This window comes from Pseudonaja textilis, chromosome 2 (genome assembly GCF_049901715.1).
Source record: "Pseudonaja textilis isolate UNSWEBS1 chromosome 2, rPseTex1.2, whole genome shotgun sequence".
In the NCBI taxonomy this organism is placed as follows: domain Eukaryota; kingdom Metazoa; phylum Chordata; class Lepidosauria; order Squamata; family Elapidae; genus Pseudonaja; species Pseudonaja textilis.
Window position 1 is genome coordinate 20231446 of NC_141991.1, and position 18192 is coordinate 20249637.

Here is an 18192-nt window from a genome sequence, read left to right on the forward strand (position 1 = left end):
TCTCTGCTAAGTTTGACAGGAAAGGGAGGGGCTGGGTGGATTCTGCCAAACTTAGCAGAGAAAGCTACCCTGGCAAGCAGAAAGAAAAAAAGAAGCATTTCTCCAAATGAGGGAATCCAACCAGTGGTGGGATTCGAATAATTTAACAACTAGTTCTCTGCCCTAATGACCGGCTGGGTAGGCATGGCTGGGTGGGCATGTGACTGGGTGGGCCTGAGCAACTCAATGTCACTCACGTCAAGGGCCAGTTTGCCATGCCCAGCCCCCCTCACTCTCCCCCCCAGTCACTCCTTGTCACGCCCAGCCACCAGAGCGAGTAGTTTTCAAATAAATAACAAACAACTTGACTTCAGGTTGACTTTGCAAAGTACTGCCGCTCTTTCTAGTCTCCATTCCTACTAATAGGTTCATCTCAGATTGTAATTTGCTACAACCTCTCTCGTCTTTTGCATCGTTCTATGGGAGATTAGTTTGAAATGTTATCTGTGATGTTTCCAGATTTATGGGAGTTTGTTTCCTCCAACCCAGTTTTCACACGCAATTCTTACAAGTTATTTTGACATTCCTTCCTCCTTTTTAAACAAAATAGTGGTTAAAGTGCTGGCTTAGAAAACAAGAAACTCTGAGTTCTAGTCCCATTTTAGGTTTGAATTTTTAACATCTCCCTGCCAGTGTTCCATCATGTCTGAAAGCAGCCACTATCATTCCAGTCCCGAAGAAAACAACAACAAAACAGCCTGAATGACTATAGACCTATTGCACTAACATCTGTAGTGATGAAGTGCTTCGAGAGGCTGGTTCTTCAACACCTTAGGTCATGCCTTCCATCAAACTTCGACCAATATCAGTTCACCTACAGAAGAAACAGGTCGACAGGCAATGCCATTGCTACTGCCCTACATTCTGTAGTGAGTCATCTGTCAGGATTCCAGCAATCACCCTAATTAAATAAATGTTTTATCAGTTGACATCATCTAAAGCAGGGGTCACCAACCTTTTGGACCTCAGGGACCACCAAACTCATAATTTTAAATCCCAGGGACCACTAACCGGTTCTGTGGGTGTGGCCTAATTTGTGGATGTGGCTTGGTGGTAATGTGACTGGCTGGGCATGGCTTGTGTATAAATATTATAAATATTTATATAAATATTGAATTTTTTATAAAAAAGAGCAACTTTTACCCAAAATCAGGCAAAACAGGCAGGCAGATTGAGTTGCTCACAGAATCACAGATTCATTCAAGCAGTGAGTTGGATTAAGAAGACCTCTAAGGTCCCTTCCAACTCTAGTATTCTATGTTCTCTATGTTCTAAAAGAGTTCGGCAAAGCACTGCTTGCATTTAAGCATAAAGTCAACCAAGATGTCTGATGCAACTGAACTCCTGCCTTGTAATGTCATTATTATTATTATTGTTGTTGTTGTTGTTGTTGTTGTTGTTATAAATTTTATTGAATATAAACATTAAAAATAGTGAACGTGGTGTCTCTTCTTTGACGTACATTTCTGCCCAATCACTCTACAGTTAGAAAAAACAACAAAAACAAAAACAAAAGAACATTTATACATTTGTATACATATATAACTTTTTATGCAACATATTTACCATTTTTCTTTTGTTCATTTTTGTCACCTTCTCTACTTTCTATGAACTTCCTTTCATATCCCTCCAATTGTAAAATTTGTTCCATACTTTGTAATATTCTAGTTCATCTTGCCCTTTCAATTCTACTGTTAGCCTATCCATTTAATTTAATTTAAGCATGAAGCATCTTGTTCTCAAAGGCTGTTTTGAAACTGTTATATATTTGCATACTTACCTATGATGTGTTGGTCCGTGGCGGCGGGAGATTTGAAGAGCCGTTATTGGCCACGAGCCACAAGCAGCTGGCTATAAAAAAGGCTGCTGCGGTTTCTCCGCTTTCAGATCCTAAAAGAAAATAAAAAGAGAAAAAAGTCAACTGGGTCTTGAGTTTCTTTTCCCACAATGCAACACTGGCAATGAGGATGGGATACTGAGACAAAGGAGCCCAGTTGAGCACGTGGCAACAAGGACCGAGTGAGACGAAATGGCCGGGAACCACTCACCACCCTCACCATTCAACCCAACAACCGAGGACTGGAAATCCTACATCGACCAATTCCTCATGTTCCTAGAAGGGAGCGACCTCCAAGGAGTATCCAAAAATAGAAAGAGAGCAGTTTTCCTCACCCATTGCAGTCCTGAAGTATTCAAAATGGCAAAGGCATTAGCGGCACCCACTGATGTAAAGACGATGGTGTGGATGGACCTAGAGAAATTACTGCGAGCCCACTACACTCCAACCGTTTCATGCCTCATAAAAAGACACAAATTTTATTGGTGTGATCAAAAGGAAGATGAGAGCATCAGAGATTTTGTTACAGCACTAAGAGACATTGGCGGAGCATGCGAATTTCTAAACATGGATGAAGCCATGAGGGACCGTGTGGTCCTCGGATTAAAGAACTGTACACTACAGGGTCAACTACTAACAAGACCTAAGATAATACTGAAGGAGGCAATAGAAGAAGCCACCGCAGCAGAAGCCACACAGAAATCAGCAGCCACCATGCGACAAATGAATAAATTACCGAAGGAAACCCAAAAAGACACTAGTCAAACACACAATAAGACACCAGAGGAAACAAAAAAAACCACCGCCACAATACACCACGAGGACATCGAATCCCTATCAGAAGATGAAGAGGAAGAAGAAGAGGTAAATCAACTCCAGTCGGAAAAGGGTAGATGGGAGCAAAATGGAAGAAGGTCAGAATTCCGTTGTGCCAGGTGTGGAGGAAACCATCCACATTCCGAATGCCATTTCTTCTATGCTATTTGCAGATATTGTGAACGGCGGGGACACATAGCTAGAGCATGCCGAACAAGAAATAACTATGGCCTCAGGGAGAGCAAAAAGCAAATAGGGAGCCATTTGAGTCAAGAGAACAGAAACAAGTGATGGAAAGAGGCAAACAGAAAAGAGGAAACATCAAACAATAACCATTGGGCACTCAAACTCAACCAATGCAAAAAAGGTACATGTACAAGTGACCATAGAAGGCCAGCCATGCGAGATGGAGGTGGACTCAGGCTTGTATTTATCAATGGTATCATGGAATACCCTAAAAGGACTAATACCTGATATAAACAAGGGAGAGCTCGAAATACAAAAGCTCACACCAGGGAAACAGAATTCCTGTAGTAGGTACCAGACACTTCAAAGTTAAATTCAAAAAACACACTAAAGTCCTCCCATTAACAATAGTCAACCGGGATCGACCCAGCCTATTGGGATTTGAATGGTTTGCACCATTAGGAATCAAAGTAACTGGAATAAACAGCATTACTGAGACACACTGGGAAGAGGACCTGATGAAAGAATTCCAGGACGTCTTCAATGGAGAACTGGGCAAGTACCAGGGATCCCCTATCTCATTTAATTTAAATCCAAATATAGTTCCTATAAGACTAAAGGTGAGGCGAGTCCCTTTCACGTTAAAACCAAAAATTGATGAACAATTAGATAAACTTATCACACAGGGGGTATTAGAACCAATAGACCATGCAAGGTGGGAAACCCCAATTGTTACCCCTATTAAACCAGCTGAGTCAGTACGTATCTTCAGGGACTACAAAGCAACCCTTAACCATGTGCTACAGCAAAGCGCATACCCAGTTCCGGTGGTACAGCACCTATTACATTCTTTAGGGGGAGGTAAAATCTTTGCGAAATTGGACCTTGCACAAGCCTACCAACAATTACCAGTTGACCCAGAAACAGCAGAAGCACAAACAATTGTGACATACAGGGGGGCATTCAAATGCAACAGACTGTAATTCGGAGTTAGCGTGGCACCAGGGGTATTCCAGAGTTTAATGGAACGCCTATTGCAAGGAATAAAGAGGGTGGTACCATACTTTGATAATGTATTAGTATCAGCCAAGGACAAAGAACAACTGAAAGACCACCTACGGGAGGTCTTTAAAAAGTTTAAAGAGGCGGGACTTAAAGGAAAAAAAGAGAAGTGCCAATTAGCCACCAACAAAGTCGAATTCCTGGGATACCTTATAGACAAAGAAGGGATCCACCCAATGAAAACAAAATCAGAGCAATAAAGGAAGCTCCCAGACCCAAAAATAACAGACTTGCAAGCCTTGGGAAATAACAGACTTGCAAGCCTTCTTGGGACTTATTAATTTTTACAATGTATTCTTGCCACAGAAAGCAACAATAGTAGAACCACTGCACAGGTTGCTTGATAAGAAAGCTACCTGGACCTGGGAGCGATGAGAAGAAACAGCATTCCAGGAAATAAAAAACTTACTTACATCAGACCGTGTGCTAATACAATACAGCAAGACCTTTCCAATAACACTAACATGCGATGCATCACCATTCGGCATTGGTGCCATACTCAGCCACGTATTACCCGATGGAAGAGAAGCACCTATCGCACTCTATTCAAAAACTCTATCTAAACTGGAGCGGAATTACAGCCAACTAGACAGAGAGGCATTGGCCGCAATAACAGGAATAAAGCGTTTCCACGAGTATATCTATGGCAGACCTTTTTCACTTGTCACAGACCATAAACCTCTTCTAGGAATCCCACGAGTCGCGAGCAGCCGGCTATAAAAAAGGCTGCCGTGGTTTCTCTGTGTTCAGATCCTAGAATAAAATAAAAAGAGAAAAAGGTCAACTGGGTCTCGAGTCTCTTTTCCCACAACGCAACAGAAACTGAAATAGTTTAAAATAGAAACAGACCATTAAAAAAACTTGGCAGAAACTATTGATTTTTTTCTTTGAAAACAGTTTTTCTCTCTATAGACCACAAGGCAGCAAATATCAGAAGGTCTTTAAATGTGTGAAAATCTGTGTGGAGTTTCCCAAAGATTTTGTTCTACAAAAGTCCCTTCTATTTCAGTACATACCTCTCATGATTCTGTGTAGATAATAGCTACTATTCTGAAATCAGAATTCAAAATGATTTTGATAGGTTAGAGATGTAATCTAAAGAATACTGAATCCACCTAACAGTGGCTTATACAAACCAAATGCAGCATGGGGGAAAGCATACTGAATTTTAATAATATGATGTGATTGTTAAGAAAATAAAAGTAGGTTTAGGCTGAAACCATACAAGTTTGCAAAAACATGTCAAAACTAAGTTGACTTTTATGGACTTCTGATCAAAGCTGGGTCTTCACATAAAGGTAAAGGTTTCCCATGCCCAGTCGTGTTTGACTGTAGGGGGCAGTGCTCATCTCCATTTCTTTGCTGAGGAAGCCAACCTTGTCCAAAAACATTTCTGTGGTCATGTGACCCAGGTTTCTGCGGTCACATGAGCCATTTCTGTGGTCATGTGACCCAGGTGCATGTGGAACACTGTTAATTTTCCCATGAAAGTGGTACCTATTTATCTATTCACATTTCCATGCTTTTGAACTGCAAGGTGGGCAGGAGCTAGATAAGTAACAGGAGTTCACTCAGTCAAGCAGTGGTCAGGGCCCAAACATGGGTTGAAAAATACCAATTAGTCCAACAATCCAACTTTTCTTACTTTTTCTTTTATTCTAGTTCAATTTTCACTTTCTGGGGTACTTGTTTTGTTGTTTCAATATTTCCTTTTCATTGTATTGTCAGATTCATAGAGAAACAGGAACCTTTTCTTTTTATTTTTCAGTTTACACTTTTGTCCACAAGATGTCACTCTCTGTTACACGATGTCCTTGCCTTTCTCCCCGCCCCCCATTTTATTGTTCAGAGCTTTCCGAGCCTCAATATTCCAAAGCAATCAAGTCTCCAATTTGTATATTTCCCCCTCTTTTAATACTCTTAAGTCCAGCTTTAATTTATGCCAGTTTGTTGCCAATGTATTTTAATTCAATTTATTTAAGTTTCTTGTTCCGGTTCTTCCTTTCCCAGTTCAAAGCCCCATTCAGCTGTCAAAATTATTTTCTCTCTTTTTTTCCCTTCCCTTTATAATTCTGCCGCTTTCTTTTTCTTTCTTAAAGATTCTTAAAACATCAATCCCGGGGTACCTTTTATTTAGTTGTTGCACCAAATTGTCCCAATTCTTATGTTGTCCACCTCTTTTTTCACTCCTGCACAAATCTTAATCCAGTTAAGTCCCCCTCTTCAGGGTGGCCATTTTAGACCACCACTCAGTTGTCTTCAGGGGGAAAAATTGCCAAGCCCAGGGGGGGAAGATGTGGCTCCCCTCGACCTGGTTGGTGGCTTCCCCTTACTCCACCATCTTCAGGTGGTCGAGCCAGCTTCAGACCCTAATCATGATGATTGGGGCTCTCCAATGAAAGAGCACCAATCGAAGCCATGGACAGTTGTGGTCCCCAGTCCATCGTTGAGGAGGGCTTGACCCGGAAGTCGGCACCCTACTTTTCTATCATAGTGTATGCCTGTGATGGTGATCCTATGGCACGCATGCCACAGATGTCACGGCAAGCCATTTGTGCTGGCATGCAAGCCGCAGGCAAACTTACCTCACTGCCCATACATGTGCCTCACAGCTGATTTTCGATTGGTTTGAGGCCTTTTTTGGCCCCCAGAGGCTTGAAAAAAGCCTCTGCAGGCCAAATAGGCTCGTTTTGTCACTTCCTGTAATACTGGAAGTGATGAAACGGTCCTATTCTGCCTAGAGGCCTCAAACCAATCAAAAATCAGCTGTGAGGTACAGTGCAGGTAAGGGGGGTGGCAGCAAGGGGGCAGCAGGGTGTGGGAGCTGATTGTGCATGCATGCTCAGGAGGTGTGGCGGGCACACATCGCTTTCTGGGTGCTGGCATGTAAGTGCGCACTTACGACTGTTGCAGCATCCCCACAGTCCAGGGGTGGGATTCAAATTTTTTAACAACTGGTTCTGTGGGTGTGGCTTAGGTGGTGGGGATGGCTTGGTGGTCATGTGTCTGGGTGGACATGGCTTGGTGGTTGTTGTGGAGCGATGGTAAGGAAGAGGCAGAAGCCAGAGCATACAACGAACAAGGCTTTATTGCAGAGAATAAAGGGTTGTCGCGTCTGCTTGCTAACTAGCAGACCAGCTGGCGACAACGGGGCTGTCTCTGCTCGACAGCCGGCTTTTATAGCCGACTGTCAAACGGAGCCAGCCAATGGGAGCGGCTGGTGCTCCCGCTCAAACAGCGGACCTGGTTGGGAACTCCAACCAGTTCCACAGACATAACACTCCTTTCCCCCAGCTGGGAACATGCGTAGTCCTGTAGGTAAGTAGGTTGTCTGCGCTGGCGACCAGAACGTCGCAGCTCGGGTAAACTGTTGGCTGATGTCAAGTCCAGGCCCTCGGGACACGCCTCGACGGTCGTTGGGGCATGGGCTTGACCTGGCATAGTGCTCTGAGAGTTCGGTGATTCCCCCTGTTCGGGCTGACCTGGGCGAGTCGCTAGGTCCGGTTGGCAAACTGGTTCGCTCGGCTGTTGGTTCGGTGATTCTAGCCAGAAACTCGGGTCCTCCAGCAAACTCTCCTGATCGACGGGGAAGGCCGGGTCCCGCAGGGAGCTTCCGTCTGGCACCAGCAGGGAGACTTTGGCGCTGGCAGGTTGGGTTGGGTCGGTATCGGCCACACTTCTCCGTTGCCTTCTGAGTTGGTCCACGTGTCTCCGCCACAAGCGTCCATCTTCCAGGAGGACCCTGTAGGATCTTGGGCCCGTGACTGACACGACTTGACCTGGTACCCACAAAGGATCCCCCGCATAGTTCCTGGCGTACACCAGGTCATGCAAGGCAAAGTCTCTGACCAGACTGTCAGACCCTAAAGGGGTGTCTGGGCAGTAGTGGGGGTGTAACCTGTCCAGGGTGGTCCTAAGGCGTCTCCCCATCAAGAGTTCGGCAGGGGATTTGTTAGTAGTGGTGCAAGGCATCGTATGCTGGCTGAGAAGGTAACGAGACAGTTTAGAGTACCAGTTTTCCTGGCCAAACCTGGCGAGTGCCTCCTTGGCTGACCTGACTGCCCTCTCAGCCATCCCGTTGCTAGCGGGGTGAAAGGGAGCAGTAAGGATGTGTCTGATGCCCAAGTTAGCAACGTACATACTGAACTCACATGATGTGAACTGCGGGCCATTGTCAGACACCAGCGTGTCAGGGAGTCCATGAGTAGCAAACAAACGGGTCAGGGCTTTAACTATTGCTTGGGTGGTGGTCGTGGGAAGCAGGGCCAAGTCTATCCACTTGGAGTAGGAGTCCACGACCACCAAGAAGGTCCTGCCATGCACCGGTCCCGCCAGGTCGATGTGCAGGCGAGACCAAGGGGCACTAGCACTTTCCCACCTGGTGGGCGTGGCAGCTGGCGGGGCAGCCCTGGTTTCTTGGCAAGGTTGGCATGAGCTTACCCAGCTGGCGATTTGGGCATCCATGCCGGGCCACCAAACGTAGCTGTGGGCCAAAGCCTTCATCCTTACGATGCCCGAGTGGCCCTCGTGAAGCACCTTCAGGATGGGTACACGAAGGTTGGCTGGAATGACTACTCTTGTACCCCACAATAGACATCCCTGTAGCTTCGACAGTTCCTGCTGACAGGTTTTAAAAGGAGCAAAGTCAACTGTACATTGAGTTTCCGGCCACCCCCTTCCCACCCAGTCCAGAACCTGGGCAATTATCTTGTCTTTTTTTGAGTGCGCAGCAATGTCCTCGGCTGTCACTGGCAGTTTAAGTTCGTTGACCTCAAAGATGGCGTGAATCGGTGCTGGGTCTTCGACTGGGACTGGTAGGGGGCAGCGACTAAGGGCATTGGCGTGACTCAAGTTCTTGCCAGGTCGATGCACCAACTTGAATGAGTAAGCGGCCAGAAACAAAGTCCATCTGGTCATTCTGGGTGAAAGTACCTGCAGGGTTTGCTTATCTCCAGATAAGAGTCCCAGGAGAGGTTTATGGTCAGTTACAAGTTCAAAATGGTGCCCAAACAAAAATTCATGGAACTTTTTAACTGCAGCAACCGCAGCCAGGGCCTCTTTATCTATTTGACTGTAGTTCCTTTCTGCCGTAGAGAAGGTCCTAGAGAAGAAGGCAATTGGTGCCTCGGAGCCATTGGGAAGTCTGTGGCTTAGGACAGCCCCAATCCCAAAAGGGGATGCGTCAGCAGCTAGGACCAGGGGGAGTCGTTGATCAAACTGAATTAAGACTGCCTCCGATGTGAGTAAGGATTTGACTGACTTGAAAGCATGGGCTTCTTTGGGTCCCCAATGCCAGGGTGAGTCTTTATCTAACAGTCTATGTAAGGGTTCAGCGACAGATGCTTTGTGCAGGAGAAATGAGGCGTAAAAGTTTAGTAGCCCCAGAAAAGCTTGGAGCTCCGTCTTGTTAGTCGGTGTGGGTGCCTCATGGATGGCCTTTACCTTGGACTCAATTGGGTGGATGCCAGAGGTGTCTATCCTATAACCCAGAAAGTCCACTTGCCTAGTGGCGATGGCGCACTTCTCCTTTTTAAGTTTGAGGCCATGCTGCCTAAACTTCTCTAGAACCTCCCTGACCCTCTGTATGAGTTGAGGTCTGTCAATAGCTGAGACTAAGATGTCATCGAAATAAGGAACAACCCCTGGGAGACCTTGGAGAATCCTTTCCATGAGTGATTGGAATATACCCGGGGCCACACTTACACCGAATTGGAGGCGTTTACATTTGAATGCCCCTCTATGAGTGACTATGGTTTGTAATTCAGCTGTCTGATCATCAACAGGGAACTGTTGGTATGCCTGGGACATATCTAACTTGGTGAAAATGGTGCCGGGTTCGAAGGTGTGTAACAGGTGCTGAATAACAGGGACAGGGTATGCGCTGACCTGTAGGTAACGGTTGAGGGTGGTTTTGTAGTCTGAGCAGATTCTTAAACTGCCATCCTTCTTGAGTGGGGTGACTATGGGGGTCTCCCATTTGGCAAAATCGGTAGGTTCTAACACCCCTTGCTTAAGTAGCTTATCTAATTCTGCGTCCAATTTGGGACGGATGGCGAAAGGCACCCTGCGTGGCTTTAGGCGAAGGGGGATTGCCTGGGGTTCTACAGAGAAAGAGATGGGGGTGCCAGAATAGCAACCCAGCTCGCTGCTAAACACATCAGAATAATCTGAAAATAATGCATCTACGTCAGAAGTTGAGACAGCATGGATCCCAGTTACACTAAGGCTGAGGGAGGGAAACCAATCTAGCCCCAACAGGCTGGGGAGGGCACCATTAACAACCACTAAAGGCAAATGGCCTTTAAAGGCTTGGAATTGAACGAAAAACTTGCCTTTCCCGAGGACAGGGATGTTCTTGCCCTGGTAGTCCCGCAGTGTCAGGTGGCATCTTTGTAGCTGCTTCTTTGACAGCCTGGGCTGGATCTTCTTCAGGGTTCCCCAGGAGATGATTGAGAGCGCAGATCCCGTGTCTACCTCCATCCTGCAGGGTTTGCCTTCTAGGAAAACAGAAATTTTGATTTTATCAGGGGGTTGGGAAGTATGGTTAGCGTGGTAGCAGGTATAGCAGTCCTCCACTTGCCTTTGGGAATTAGAAGGTGGTGGAGGTCTTTGAGGCAAAGTGCGCCCTGCTTGGCAGACTCTAGCGAGGTGACCCTTCTTTTGGCAATTCAGGCAGATGGCGCTTCTAAACCTGCAGGATGCCCTAGAGTGGGAGCCTCCGCAGGTTAGGCAAATGGGAGGTTGTTTGGGGGCGAAGTTGTTTCTCTGTCCCGCTCCTACCTGTGAAGGCTTCTGATGCTTAAGGCGGTTAATGTCTGATGAGTCTGTGGGGTCTTCTTCACTGAGCACTTCTTCTGAATGGATGGTGGAACTGCTGGGCTTTAATGGAGTGCCTTGAATCTCGGCTGCTGATTGGGCAGAGAGCTCAGCAGCTAGGGCTTCCTCCATGGCTAGGGATAGATTCAAGTCCTTTTTTGCCAGCAAACGTCTTTGGAGTCTCAGGTCTCTAACCCCACAGACGATCTGGTCCAACAACATGTCTTCTAAATAGTCTTTGAACCCGCACTGCAAGGCAGCTGTCCTCAGGGCTGCCATATACTCGTTGATTGACTCCCCCTCTGCCTGTTTTCTAATTCTGAAGGCATACCTCCTGGCTATCTGGGATGGTTTTGGCGAGTAGTGGTTGGAGAGGATTTCTTGTAGTTCATCCCATGGGACGCTTCTGATAGCGCGTGGGGCGACTAACGCTGTAGCGGTGTCAAAAACTGCAGCCCCACAATAGCTGAGGAAATAGGACTTCTTCCTATGTTCAGCAGCGTCAGCTAACCCGATGGCATCGAGGAAATGGCTGAAACGATTTTTGTAGGAGTCCCACGTTTCTTCGTTTGGCTTGAATGGTGGGAATGCTGGATTAGCATTCATTGTGAAAACGCAGGGTTCGTCTTCTTCAGTCGTCTATTGAACTCGCGCTCTTAAAAGAGCGCAGGCTGTGACTGTCTCTCTAGGCTACGGAGCTCTTTTTGAATTTCGCGCTCTTTGTGAGCGCCGGCGGCTGCGGCTACAGCGCCCGTGGCTCGCTTCAGTGAGAACAGCTCAAAGCAATGGCGGTTTTTTGAATTTCGCGCTCTTTGTGAGCATTGGCGGCTGCGGTTTCAGCGCTCGTGGCTTCGCTCTCAGTGACTACAGCTCTTTGAAGCAGACGCGTCTGGCTAGCCTTCGACCGTATCCCATCCTCGTCGCCAGTGTTGTGGAGCGATGGTAAGGAAGAGGCAGAAGCCAGAGCGTACAACGAACAAGGCTTTATTGCAGAGAATAAAGGGTTGTCGCGTCTGCTTGCTAACTAGCAGACCAGCTGGCGACAACGGGGCTGGCTCTGCTCGACAGCCGGCTTTTATAGCCGACTGTCAAACGGAGCCAGCCAATGGGAGCGGCTGGTGCTCCCGCTCAAACAGCGGACCTGGTTGGGAACTCCAACCAGTTCCACAGACATAACAGTGGTCATGTTATTGGCTGGGTGTGGCCAACTCAATATCACTCACATCGAGGCACGCATCTCCTCGCCTGGCCTCTCATGACTGTGGGGATGCTGCAACAGTCTGACAAAGCAGTTTTATTATTTATTTTTATTTATTAATTTTTATGCCATTCATATCCTCTATAAAATGACTCCGGATGGGGAAGTTATTAATTGTTTGGACCTCCTAATTTTGTACCCACAATTTGCATACAATTGGATAAATAACCCAATGCTTAAGCATTCTCCTTGTAATTTACTTTTTTTTAATGTCAATTTGACTCTTTATCTCTCAGTACAATCTACCCCCCTGCATGAATTTTGGGAGTGGGATGGAATATTACATCTGAAAAAATGAGTCACTGGTATCCAATTTAGAGTTCCACTATGCACAAATGCACACACATAATAAAAGTTTTTTTAAATTCTTTATCCAAGATCATAATCAGTTAAGACAAGATTTTTCCATTACTAGACAATTAAATATTGGGCCTTTGAGAACGCAGACACTGGCAATAGAGTCATATCAAGCTTCTCAGGCAAGGGCCTGGACTGGAACAGTTAATTGCAAGAATCATTTATCAAGATATTGATTAGTCAGAGTTATTAAGGAAGTAGCTATGCAGGAACTATGGCAATTGTTCTATTTTCAATAAGCAACCTGTAAAACATTACAGTGATATTGTAAAAAATAAATTAGCAACCATAGACATCACAATGATGATATTCATCTTTTCTTAACCTTGTTAATGATTTAATCATGAAGTGGATATTTAATTTTTCCTCTTGCAACGTATACACATAAGAATACAAGCTCCCAGTGGGATATAATTCCAATAGATAAATAAAATATGGTTTACCAGGGATCTATTTTGCAATGACCTTTCTGAATGCAGCTAAAACATCCTGGTTCCTCAGGCTATATATGAAAGGGTTAATCATGGGAGGGAAAATAGTTGTAAACACTGAGTTAATAACAGCTTTTTCCGCTGAATAGGAGGAAATGGGTGTCATGTAGGTAAAAATGGCCGCTCCATAGAAGAACCCCACTACACACAAGTGGGACAAGCAGGTGCTCAAGGCTTTGTAGCTCCTTTCCATGGATGTCATCCTCAAGACTTGCAAGAGGATGGCAAGATAAGATGCAAAGATGACTGAAATAGGGATGAGAAAAAGCAGGAGACATCCAAGATATACTGCCTTTTCAAAGGCAGAATTATCCGAACAAGACAATTGTAAGAGGGCTGGATACTCACAGAGATTTTGAATAATAACATTAGTCCTGCAGTAGGGAAGAGGCAGGACATAGAGAGAGCAAACCAATGCTTGCACACAAGACCAAAACCAGGTACATAATGACATAATACAGCATATTTTACCACTCAGAAGGATTGGATATTGCAGAGGCCTACAGATTGCCACATATCTGTCATAGGCCATGGTAGCCAGGATGAGGCATTCAGCTCCTCCCAATGCCAGGGTGACAAAAATTTGGAGAGCACACCCATAGAGAGAAATAGTGTAGCTACTGGTTGCAAAATTCACAGTCATCATGGGAACAATTGCAAGAACTTGGCAGAGGTCCATGATAGATAATTGACTCAGGAAAAAGTACATTGGGATGTGAAGCCGAGAATCCACTTTAATAAGGAAAAGAAAAAGACTGTTTCCTATCAGAGCAATCACAAACATGGAATTAATCACCCCAACAAAAACAATGGGTGATTTTAGATGGAGAAGTCCAGCTAGCACAAATTCTGTCCACAGTGTTATATTCTCTTCTCCCATCCCTCCGTCATTGCTCGAATTTAACCTAATTTTTAAAAAGAGAGTTTATGGGAATGGAAGTTATCTATTATATCTACTTTAGCTATGTATTGTAATTGTCTACTTTATAGCATTTAAATAAGCAGTCAAGAAATAAAACAGAAGAAAAGGTTTTCAAAAGCAAAACCTAACCAGAAAAGAGATTTACAAGTATTAGAAGATATCAAAAAGTTAGAGTAGTATTTGCTTTTTTGTTTATATTCCACCTTTATTATTTTCAAAAATAACTCCAGGCAGTGAACATATCCACCTTCCTCTCCCTATTTTCCCTGCAATAACAACCTTAGTTGTGGATATTAAAATGTCTTGTATCAGTTTAGAATTTTAGACCCTTATTGAAACTTCCAAGATGGCGGCAATGGAGATAGAATTATTACATTGTGGGGAGAAAAGTTGTTATTAAACTAAGATAAAACAGTAGGAGGAGAGATGGAGATAAGTCATAGAAAAAGAAAAAAGGCTGAAGAAAGGAAAAGAAGAAAGACAGGAGAAATTAGGAGGAAAATGCCACCATGGGCAATGGCCTACAGCGAACTTTGCCTGCTGAGAGAAGCCCAGCTGCACCCAAGAGGCCTACCCAAGAGACTGGAGGCCCATTGAAGTGAGGTGAATAGAGAAGCAAACTGACTGCAGGCAACAAAATGAACTGGCTGAGAACAAAGAGGCGAGCTGGTGAGCAAGGGGGGCCAGCTACAGAGCAGAGAGGACAATCAGCTACAGGGCAGAGAGGTGAGCAACTTAAGGCACAACAACTGGCAGAGAACAAAGAGGTGAGCCAGTGAGATAGTGGAGCAGGGAGGAGGAAAGCCGGTTGTGAAGAAAAGAGGCAAGCTTACTGTGGACCATCTAGGCCAGAGGTAGTCAACCTTTTTATACCTACCACCCACTTTTGTATGTCTGTTAGTCGTAAAAAAATTTCTAACCACCCACCGGTTCCACAGTAATGGCGATTTATAAAGTAGGGGACAAAACCCCTATCACCCACCATGAAAGCTGGAATGCCCACTAGTGGGCGGTAAGGACCAAGTTGACTACCACTGATCTAGGTGGTCCTTTTTTGCTGGTGGAAGCAGCGTACTGGTGCAACAGACCAGCAAACAGGAGCCATGTGGCTGCGGAGTAAAGAGCACTGGCAGTGCAGCAGGGAGGAGAGCCAGCAGCAAGGGGCAGTAGAATAAACTGGAGCAACAGCGGAATTGGAGGCTGTCATTGTTGGTGAAGCATTGTAGCACAGCAGACCAGTGGACTGGTGACTGCGGACAGCAATGGAACAGCATGGCAGACCAACAATATGAACTGCGAAAAGCAGGGAAAACTGAATAACCGGTAGTGGCAGGTGAAAAGCAAATAGCAAGAGAAGATTTTTTTAAAAAAAAAAAAACTACTACAGAATACAAGGCAAAAAAATCAAAGCCAAGTAGACAAAAGCAAGTACAGAAGGTATAAAGATAGAGTAGAAAGGGATCAATAAAGTTTACAAGAAAGCAAGGAGGAAAGGGATAATTATAAAACTTTCCATTACAGGATAAGAACGAACCTTGCATTTAAGCCCCACTCAACACTGAAAAATTTTAAATTTGACATTTTAAATGAACTGCTAAATTTTTAAAGTAGACATTTCCCCCTAATTTTTGCAATTTTTAAATGATCTGTTAAAATATCACATTTCTGAATTGGACATTTTTCCCTCTTAAAAATCCACAGTTTCACAAAAAAATTTAATCCACTCATGGAAAAAGAAACTGGTGCTATTGTGATCTGCAAAACATGTTCCATGTACATGCTTACGCTCATAGGAGACCTAAACTATATATGTACAAAATGTAAACTAATTGAGTTAGTAGAAGAAAAAGTAAAAGGTCTACAGGAAACTCTAACTACTCTGAAACTCAACCTACAAAATGAAAAACCCCAAACCTCGCAAGAAAAATATGCCCAAATTGAACATAATAATGACCAAACAACTAAAAGAATTGTCCTTTAAAGGAAGAAAACAACAGATGGAAACATGTCACTCATAGAAAAAAACACAAACCTAACACAAAATCTTGTCAGAAATGGTGTAGGGTCTCCTGCTTGGGTGGGGGCTGGACTAGATGATCTATAAGGCCCCTTCCAACTCTGTTAATCTGTATCTGTATAGTTCCTCTTTATAAAGCAACTCTAATTCTAATCTGCATCACATAGCGTCATAGACGATACTTAACTATAGCCCAGCAACACCACCAGCCAACCAAACAGTCCAAAATCAGACCGTGACTCAAAAATATCAGAACAGGAGTCAGAGTAATTTACATTTCATAAAAAGATATTTAAAAAACTGTGTTCGGATAGATGAGCACAACTCAAATGCACTGATGATGTCTCCTCGAAGGATGATGAAACGTTTGCAACCCAATTGCCAAGCTCAGAGTTCAAACCAAACAGCCTAATTATCAACCTGGGCTACTAATATTCAAACACATTTCAATCAATTTAGTGTGTTTTGTTGGAATATGGAGTTTGGTAATATATAATAGTAAAAAGATTGGATGGGAAAACAATTCAGCTTTTAGAATTTGTTCCCGTCTATTGTAGATAATCTTCCAAAATTGTTGGGCTTTACAGCATTATTACCAATTATGAAACAATGATCTAGCCTAATTATTGAATTTCCAACTATTTTGAAAGAATAATTATCTATCTTAGCAATCAGTCCTGGAATAATACATCACATTTCTCCAATGTGGTATTTGCTGCCAATGTAATATTTATCATCCACTAGTCTTTACTGTGACCCTTTTTTCAATTCCTTTAGAACTATACTGTTTTTCTGAAACTAGTGGGGTGATTCTGAAAAAGAATCTCAATATTTCAAAAAGGTCACCTTATTAAAAACTTGGAGTACTTTTTGAAGTTGTTTAGCAAAAGAACATGGATATCCATAGGGACAGATGTCACAATTGCAGCCCTATCCCTTTAGTATGCATGGGCAAAATGCTTCTATTGCAACATACACCTACCATCATGCATATTTTGATACATCCACTTGAATGTTGCTCCAAAGAGGAGAAAGGTCAGTTAGAAATCCTCACTCGCATCCAACAATTAAACTAGCCAGCAAAACTATCTCAAAAGTTCAGCCTAATATTTCAGGTAAAAGCCATTTGAAACGAAGTTTGAAAAGCAGTTAGTTCTTTATACTGCTATCATGTCACCCCTAATCCTTCTTGCAGGGTCATAAAAATCTTGTCAACAGACAAATAGCAAAGCAAACAGTACAAAACAATGGCACCACATCACATGGTGTGAGAGTGAAATATCATGAAAGGCTGAAATATTATGTGTGAGTGGCCCAGGAAAAAGTCTAGAGAAAATGGATAGACTCCTGCAACCAGATCTGATCCATTCTTCCTTCAGAGATTGGCAGATGTTTTTCCAAAGGCGGTAGATACTGGAAACATAGTCATCTAGCAACATACTCATCTAGAAGAGAAACAATAGATTCTGGATAGGACTGGTAGTAGACTGGCAAATCGCCTCCTATTTTTCTATTGACCCAGAATGGGTGTCAATCATTTCAACTCAGCACCTGGGAAAGGCTCTTTGTTGCAGCCCAGCTGCTGGATAATAAGACCTACATGCATAACATTTGTTTGTCAACAGCTCAATAATCATCACTCAGTCTAAACTTCATAGGAAGTTTTTCTTTATTTTACTGCTGCTGAGATTTTATTCAGTTTGATTGTTTTATGAAAAGATTCTTTGCTACAAAAATGTATTTCCATGCCTAAAGATAAATAAGAGGCTGGACTCCAAATACAGTGTGATCTATATATTATAGAAATGGCAGGGATGATTCCATATTGACTAGAAATATGATGCCTTTGTATTCTGTGAGTGATCCTAAAATGTTTGCTGATCCACATTACATTTCAAAATGCCCCCAGAATCAAATACAGAATAAGATACATCCTTATCTTCAAAGGGACTAGTATCTCTTTGCTTACCATTCAGTTATTCTTTTCATTCTGTGATTCAATTAACAGTAGAGAAATTAAATTTCAGAAAAACACAAGAAGACAAGGCTTTAAAAAGAAATACCTGACTCTTTTCCTTGATGCTTCTTTGCCCTTTAACAGGTCTATTGTTCAGGATTATAGATTTCCGGTCAAAGCAATCCAAACTTTGGAGAAGTTTGTATTTTGAAGCAAAAAAATCAAGAATTTATCTGCTAAAAAGGAAAGCAGCTTCTTCCCAAAGAAATGGCCATTCCACTGAATATGCAAGCACAGGTGAATTTAGAGAGAAGTATTACTTAGAAGTATTTTCATTACTGCAAGGAATATGCTTCTCACCTTGGGGAATTTTCTTTCAAGACTTTAATTAAGAAGCATATTTCGTACCGTTAAAAAATTCAGATCCTTTCTTT

General features: G+C 43.6%; 2 protein-coding genes across 2 annotated transcripts; both read right to left on the reverse strand.

Annotated features, from left to right (window-relative positions):
* Nucleotides 1–1922: 1922 nt before the first annotated feature.
* LOC148126800 (uncharacterized) lies at nt 1923–11035 on the reverse strand. The gene is made up of 3 exons (XM_087923153.1): nt 10790–11035; nt 10350–10705; nt 1923–1929 (listed from the first exon to the last, which is right to left on the reverse strand). Exons 1-3 carry the CDS (start codon nt 11033–11035, stop codon nt 1923–1925), a joined length of 609 nt encoding a protein of 202 aa, XP_087779279.1.
* A 1786-nt stretch (nt 11036–12821) lies between these two features.
* On the reverse strand, nt 12822–13394 carry LOC113454049 (olfactory receptor 2T5-like). Its single transcript, XM_026725474.2, has one exon. It carries the CDS (start codon nt 13392–13394, stop codon nt 12822–12824), a length of 573 nt encoding a protein of 190 aa, XP_026581259.2.
* Between the last annotated feature and the right edge of the window lie 4798 nt (nt 13395–18192).